The following is an 8,295-nucleotide window of genomic DNA, read 5'->3' as shown; positions in this document are numbered from 1 at the left end:
AGATTTATTTTCAGCTTTGAAACATGTAAAAGAATAATCCCTGGTACATACTGATTTATTCATAAATGTTTAAGTAATGCATGGTGTAATTGTTTGATTGTTTGCTTATGTTTTAATTTTGGCATGATTTGGATTAATTTGAGCTACTTGTTTTTTGTGGTTGAATTTTGGCCGTATTTGTTTAGGTAGGCAGCAGTCGTGCATGGTAGATTTGTTTGTGTTTTTATTTATTTTTGTTCTCTATCTTAATTTTTATCCGTTATATTTATATTTCTAATTTCTGATCATCTTTTTGTTTTGTTATTGAAAACCATGATGTATCTCTTTGTCTGTTTACACTTTTCCGGAGATCAGAATGGTGAAGCATGGAAAAAGAAATTGTCAAAGATGTAACTTAATAAATACAATTGAAGATTTACGCAACATTTAGGAGCTGTAATAGAAGCATCTTGGAAATTACTTCTGCTTGTTTTGTATATCTTCCCTGTAAACACATTTCGTCGTACTAAATTCATAGTTTCTGTTTATTTGTAGCTCAAGAAAAATTTCATTACAAATTATGTTCTTTTGTATGAATGATTTCTTTTAAATCACGAAGAATTTCAATTACAAATGATTAATTTTATTCTGCTACTTTCTTTGTATATAATCACTTAAAGATTTGCTACCAAAACAGGGACAAACTAGTCATTTCACTAACCTATAATAACTTGATGGCATAATCGTAATTCATCATAATGATGTGGGTATTTACGTAATTGAATGAGTTGACTAAAATTAATAAAAAACTAAGATATAAACTTCTAAGGGCATTCCTGTCTTTGTTACCATTGTTGTCCTTTAATAAATAGAAATTAGTAACAGCGCATATGATGAAAAGTATATGTTTGTTATTTTCAAATCTTTTGCGTACTAATATGTTCTTACAGCAAACTTTGGGTAGGTGTATGTCGTTCCCTGAAAACATTTGAGGTTTTCTGTCATTATCCCAAAAAGCATACCAAGTTTATTTTGTTGCTAGAAAAAGAAAAACACACGTCAATGTCAAAGTGTTCCATCAAATCAAGATAGTTATGATAGAAACCAAAAGAAAGGGGTATTTCCGGTAAACCAATATCAAGGTTTCGGATAAAATCATAATAAGAACTCAATCACGCGCACACTCACTCACTCTCACACAACAATCTCTTCATCATCATGAACAGGCACGATGTCATCAACACGTGTCTGCCGGACGAGTCAATTATGGAAATCTTCCGGCACCTCGACTCGGAAACGAGCCGCGACGCGTGCTCGCTCGTCTGCAAGCGGTGGCGCGAGCTGGAGCGCCTCAGTCGCACCTTCCTTCACCTCAGCACCCTCGATAGCTCCAACCACTTCTCTGAGCTGGCTCGCTGCTTCGTCAACGTCAAAAGCATTTACATCGACGGGAAACCTTCTAGAAATTCGCCGCGTTCTCTATCGGATGATGTATTGGCTTTGCTTGCCGACAGCTTTTCAAAGCTTGAGAATTTGACCTTAGCTTTTTGCCCCGGTATTGATGATTCGGGTTTGATTTCCGTTGCTCACAAGTGCATGCACTTGAAATCTCTGGTTTTGGAGGTAATTTTTTATTACGGACTTTTCAATTTGTTTGTTATTATACTATTACCGGCTTAACGGATGTTATTGTTTGCTTGGTTGTTGATTGTAGTTATTGTAGTACTGTGTAATTACGTTTGTGTAGTAAATAGGTTATGAAAAGTTTGAGATGATTTTGTGAAATGTGAGGGTTTTTGAACCATATATATGTATTTGTAATTAAAATCAAGGAAAATACTTCAAAATTTGCTAAATTTAAGCCTCTGTTTGGCACAATTTTTTTTTTTCGAGTTCTTCTGAGTATTAACTTGGAGAGGGTTTGTTCTTAGAGAAGTTTTAGGATTAGGCCGCACTGGTGTCTCAAGTGGTAATGAAATGCTCATAAACTGAAATGAAATGGTAATCTGATGAAGGCGGTTGGGAAGCTTGTCAAGATGGTGAGTGCAGGAGGTGAATACTACGCGAAAACCCACAACATATAAAGAGCATGTAGTGCATCAGGAGCCCAATGTACCTTGTTTCCGAACGCTTGCTTCTTGGGTTTTAAGCCCTGTAGGTAGCAAAATACTTTCCATGCATAGAGTTCAATGCTTTTGCCAGCTATTTAGCCCTACCTATTGCTAGAATGAGGTGAACGTTGCTTGATTGTTCAATATGATAGGTCATCAGGAAGATCTGTGAGAAGTTCAGCAAAAAGAATCATGTACATGGATGTGACAAAACTGGCTTTACTGCTGTTGTCATTACCTCACAGGGCCACACATAACTTCAACTCTCTAGAGTTTGAAAATTGGTTCAGTGGATTCGGTTTCTCAATCTGTTAACATGTTGGATGTCATGCATCAGGACTTTTGCCTGGTTTTTTATTCGTTAGAAGGTGTTTGATCCGGAGGAAATAATAACTCATATCATTTAACACAGATGATTTGAAACTGCCCTCAATTAGACTTCACTTCTGAAAAAAAAAAATAATAATAATAAAAAAAATTAAAAAACCTAAACTAAACTAAACTAAACTCTCTCCCTATCTGCATTACACTTTGAATGCTAATACTCTATTGATTAGGTAATATTTTTCAAGAAAACTTTATGGCTAGTAATTCCCCTATAAGTTTTAGTACTGTATAGCTGAAAATAATTCTATTGTTTCCCCTACATCCTAACCCCCTTACCCTTATGTGTGTTTGTTGTTTTTATTGACACATAAATTGCATTTAGTTTCTTTTAAAAAGGAAGAGTTACAAATATTTCATTGTTACCACCCGCCTCCCCCAATCTTTTTTCTTCTCAGTATTACTTTCCATTCTAAACTCTTTTTTTTTTTTGTTGTTGTTGTCGTTGTTTTCTTCTAGGGTTGCAGTGTTGGAGATTATGCTGTAGCTGCTGTAGGAAAGTGTTGTAAGCAACTTGAAGATCTGACTTTGCGTTCCTGTAAAGAGTTGACTGATGTGGGTCTAGCTGATTTGACTCTTGGTTGCGGGAAATCTCTAAAATCTCTTAGTGTTGCCCTTTGTGTGAAGATAACTGATTTATCATTAGAAGCTGTGGGGTCTCATTGTAAATCTCTTGAAACCCTGTCATTGGATTCTGATTCTATCCACGATAAAGGAGTGCTTGCTGTGGCCCGAGGCTGTCCTCTTTTGAAAGTTCTGAAGCTACAATGTGTTAATGTTACAGATGAGGCTTTGATAGCTGTGGGAACTCATTGTTTGTCTCTGGAGTTGCTGGAATTAAACACTTTCCGAAGATTTACTGACAAGTCAGTTACTCTTCTTGGAGATCTTACGCTATATTACAATATTGTCTCTCCACAATTGAACTTAACCAGTAAAAGTTTCTGAATGACAGTCATTGTTTTCTAGTTGTTTTCTTATTGAATGGAACATTGGCACTTACTGCCATGTTGAACTGCACTACTAACTACTAAAAATCTCAACATTATCAATCATTATTTCTTGTAGATTCTTTATTATGTTGAAAATTGGATCTTTGCTTCCATTCTTTTACTTCAGTTATTCACATATGGCCCATATGGAGGCAGAATAAGCTTGGGAAAAGACCATGCAATTTTAGCAGTTGATTTTCATATGAGATTCAATGGGATACTCCTGGTTTTGCTTTTAGACATTAGCTTTCTCCATTGGGTCAAAAGATGAAGTTTGAGCTGATCTATCTTACATTACAGGAGTTTGTGTGCTATTGGGAATGGGTGTAAGAGGTTAAAAAATCTCAGTCTAAGTGATTGCCCTTTCTTGACTGACTTGGGTTTGGAAGCGATTGCCGCAGGTTGCAAAGAACTCACAAATCTTGAAATTTACTGTTGCCAAGATATTGGAACTGTAGGACTAGAGTCAATTGGACAATCATGTCGGTATGTTCCCTTCTCTCTCCTTTAATTTAATTAGGCATGAATGTGGTAATGATGTTGCCTGGAGCAGTTGTTTTGGGTGCAGAAGCTTGTTCATTCCCTTGTGTTGCAGCTCTTCTGGAATTCTTTTCCGCATGCTTAAACTGCTGTTCTGCTACTATTACATATCAATCCAATTTTTTATGGGCACCAAACTGTACAAATTCATAAACTTGCAGATATTACATTCTCCTTTTTTCTAGAAGAGTCTTCTATATCTCAGAGTTTTTAATTTTTTTATTAGATGGATCACTAAAATATGTGTTTGAGCTTTTCAGTAACTACTATATGTAAAAGCTGTTTTGATTTTTGAATCGTACTTTACTTGGTTTTGTTCCGGACAAAATGTGTTGTCCCTTTGGGTGAAATATTTCATATTGTTACATTAGGAGTCTGATTATTGTCTAAATGTCCGCTATGAGGTAAAGATTGTATCCATCATCTATTTTCTCTGGCTGTAGACTTGATGAAGTGTTTTAATTTACTTTTATGCTAATTGATGAGTGATACATCTGTAGAATGGTGCAATATAGCTACCATTAGTTCTCTTTTGTTGATGTCTCTTGTATTGCATTGTTTCAGAGGTCCGTGTTCTTCTACTTGTTTCACACTGTGAATGGAGGGTGTTGCTTGCATTCTGCTTGAATTGTAATTCATTTTGCATTGAACTGATTTCATAACTCACCTTCTCATTTGTTTTTGTCTACAAATAGTTGACTTTCTCTTTTAGTACTTCTGCTATGATGTCAATTCCAAATTCTTACTATCTGCAGGTGCCTCACAAACTTAGCTGTGTTTCAATGCCCTCTAATTGGTAATCGTGCTTTTCTTGAAGTTGGAAGGGGTTGTGAGTTCTTGCAAGCTCTTCTCTTAGTAGAATGTTCTGTTATCAATGATGATGCCATCTGTGGCATAGCTAGAGGCTGTCAGAATTTGAAGAAACTTCAGATTTGTCGATGCGATGAGGTTCTCTTCCTCTCTCTCATGCTCTTTCTCTTCAGTCTCTTTACACTTTCATGTTTGCCTACAGTGCTCAATTCAAGCATATCAGGTCTTTTGACTATTGTGATATTTTTCTCAAAATTTCAATGTTATTAGAATGATCCCTTGTATTAATATTACAGTTAAAAGGTTATTCTTGGAAGTTGCTACTATTTCACAATTTGACTGATTATATTTTTTTTCTGTGATTCTATTTTGTACCATGCAACTATAATTCTGTACAAAATGGTGCACTGCCCCTTGTGACACTAAAATCAGCTTGATGACCTTGAACCTCCTTCTGAAGATAATTTTTTTGGTTTGGAACATTAAATGTCTTGGGTTATCGTTATTCAGAAACGACCAAAAGGATTTGGGGAAATCAAAGAAACAAATTTTAATAATATAATGGTTGTTCTTCTTTATCTTGGAGTCTCCTATGGTTAAATAGGAGGTCTCGAGATTGAACATCATTGACACTAGTGTTGAGGGGATATATGTTGGGGTTTAGGGATGCTTGGGAAGGGGTAATTAAGAAAATGTGTCCCATGGTTATTATTAGTTATCCATCTCTAATTTATTCATTTTTATTAGTTATCCATCTGTATCTTACTCATTTTACTGAAAACTAATACATTCTCAAGTTTTTTGTCTACCGATATTCTTAAGTTGTTTGCTTAGAGGATGATTTGCTGGGAAGATTCATTTTCTTTTTTGGTTTGTTGATAGATTGGTAACAAAGGACTTACAGCAGTTGGTGAGTACTGCAAATCTCTGACTGACCTTAGAGTTGAACTTTGTGATAGGTAAAGTCTTATTCTCTGATTTATAACTGTCGTCATTTGTCCCAAGAATATGATTATTTTTTACGAGAGAGATTAAATTGGGAAATACTTTTTATTGGTTTAGATTTGAGTTTCATTTGGATTTACTCTTAGCTTTCTTCCTTGTATGCAATAGTTAAAAGATATGGCACATTTTTTCATGTAATATGGACAAAATAATCCATGGTTGCTAGTATTCTTTATTTTTAATTAGCTCCTTCACCATTCAGGGAAATGCAGTGAACTGCTAATGTTGGCTTGCGTAATAGTAATTATGTGTTTTCTCAGAAGTGTGGATTAAATTATAGATCATAGATGATAGTTTATTTCCTGATGCCTCCACTATATATACTGTCCGGTTGTCCATCTTATATTGTTTATTCTTTAATTTACTAGAGTGGGGGATGAGGGCTTGATTGCTGTTGGTGAGGGTTGCTCCTTAAGATTTCTCAGTGTCAGTGGCTGCCATGAAGTTGGTGATGCCGGAATAATAGCCATTGCAAGGGGATCATCTCAACTCCAACAGCTCAGCATAACTGGACTCGCGGCAAGTTCACTCTATATTTTGTCCCCTTGTACCATTTTTCTTGAATTTATTTTTTACTGGGCATTTTCTAACTGTACTGCTCTCAATTGACAGAATATGGGAGATGTGTCAATGGCTGAGATTGGGGAAGGTTGCCCATTACTCAAGAATTTAGTTCTGAGGCGGTGCGCACAAATAACAGATGCTGGTTTAGGCCAACTTGTTAGGAATTGCACAGGGCTGGAGTCATGTTACCTGGTTCGATGCCCTCGCATTACTGCAGTTGGAGTTGCCTCTGTCGTCACCTGTTGTGCTAACATAAGAAAGATCATGGTTGAGAGTGGTAAGGTAAGCGAGAGGACCAAACGCCGGGCAGCTTCTAGCAACAGTTCAAGGAAGATTGAATGGATATACTGCCCTTACTAGCTGCAGAAGTGTTTAGTCGAAGTTTGTGTAATGTACCCTTAATTGAGTTTAGAACTTTGAGATGAAAGAGGATTTTTCTATGTGACATGTACTGATGTAAACATCTAATAAAAGTGGACCTCAAATAGCAAAGACCAAATAAAACACAAGTTCTAAACCCAATAGAGTAGAAATCTTACTAGCCATATCATCCGCATAAATGTTCATTTCCTACGTTTATGCTAGTAGAGTTTAGAGTTCGTTTGGTACAATTTGAAAAAAAAAGTTGTTAGTTATTTGATTAAAAACATTAAAAAAAAAGTTCGTAGTCATATATTACTAATTTTTTTAATATATATAATAAATAAATAATAATAATTAAGGGTATTTTGATATTTTAATACTTTAAAATAAAAGAGATAAAAAATGTTTATAGAAATGTGAAATAATTTATTTAAGATTTTATGGGCATTTTTCTTAGATAACTAACAACTATAAAAAATTCAAAAATGTTTATAGTTTTAAAGGAATGGGGATAAATCAAATTAAACAGTCTTATAAGTTTTTGTAGCCGCCAACTCCACGGGACATTTTATTAAAAGACCAAATGAAGTTCAAATTTAATTAAAAGGTTATATAGTTTTAAAGTGTTAAGTAAATAGTCTTATTATTGATTAAGGTTAATTAAACATGATTAGTGGTTAATTAGGATTAATGAAGTACTATGTAATCTTTTAAAAATTATAATATGTCGCCCAAAAGTTGAAATTCTTGCAAACAAACCCAAACACCTTCTTCTTCTTCCTCCCGCCACATTAACGCACCTCCCATGGTTGTTGTTTCTTCTAAGCTTCATCTACATCTTCTCCTTCCTCTCCATCTTCTTCTTCCTCCGCCATTAAGACTTTCTTCTTCCTCTGCCATTAATATTTTCTCCGTCAAAGATCCATCTCCTCCTGACATTTCGTGCAGGTATGTGTATCTCCTTTTTGCATTTTAAATTTCAATTTACAAAGATTTAATGATGGATTGGGTTTGAGTTATCATTTTAATTTAGTTGTTTAGGTTGTTGGGTTGTGTTTGATGTAATGCAAGTTAAATGGAGTGAAATTTGTTGAATATTTTCTTGCATTGAGGGTATCTGGAGGTGGTAGCACCGATTGTTGGAGATGACTGCAAATGTATTATGGATCTGATGGATCACTTAAGCGATCTGGTATGTCTGGTATAATGCAGCAGATGACAGATCGCTTAAGCGAGTAGGTATATGGCAGTAGATCGTTTAAGCTATTAGCTATAAGTCTAGTATATGGTAGCAGATTACTTAAGTGATCATGTATTGGTAGAAGATCGCTTAAGCGATAAACCACATCACTTAAGCGACTCTGCAGATGCTTTTTAAAATCTATCAACCCTTAATATATTGGTTAATAATTTTTGTTTTCTTGCATTATAGGTACTTGGTTATTATTAGACATGGGACAAGTGGTTTTGGGTGTTGAATATTTTGGTGAGAGTGTGAAGGAAAAAAAGTTGCTAGAAGTGGATTGGGAAGAGCAAACAAGTTAAAA

General features: G+C 35.1%; 1 protein-coding gene across 1 annotated transcript; it reads left to right on the top strand.

Annotated features, from left to right (window-relative positions):
* The first annotated feature begins 1,125 nt into the window (after positions 1-1,125).
* LOC116144478 (F-box/LRR-repeat protein 4-like) lies at positions 1,126-6,921 on the top strand. The gene is made up of 7 exons (XM_031429919.1): positions 1,126-1,602; positions 2,934-3,340; positions 3,767-3,952; positions 4,762-4,954; positions 5,699-5,775; positions 6,190-6,340; positions 6,434-6,921. The coding sequence occupies exons 1-7, from the start codon at positions 1,198-1,200 to the stop codon at positions 6,743-6,745; spliced, it is 1,731 nt and encodes a 576-aa protein (XP_031285779.1). The 5' UTR covers positions 1,126-1,197; the 3' UTR covers positions 6,746-6,921.
* Positions 6,922-8,295: the final 1,374 nt, after the last annotated feature.

The sequence above is a fragment of the Pistacia vera genome, unplaced genomic scaffold (assembly GCF_008641045.1).
Source record: "Pistacia vera cultivar Batoury unplaced genomic scaffold, PisVer_v2 Contig114, whole genome shotgun sequence".
Taxonomy (NCBI): Eukaryota; Viridiplantae; Streptophyta; class Magnoliopsida; order Sapindales; family Anacardiaceae; genus Pistacia; species Pistacia vera.
The sequence above is the reverse complement of the archived record's forward strand: the minus strand, read 5'-3'. Positions and strand labels throughout refer to the sequence as shown.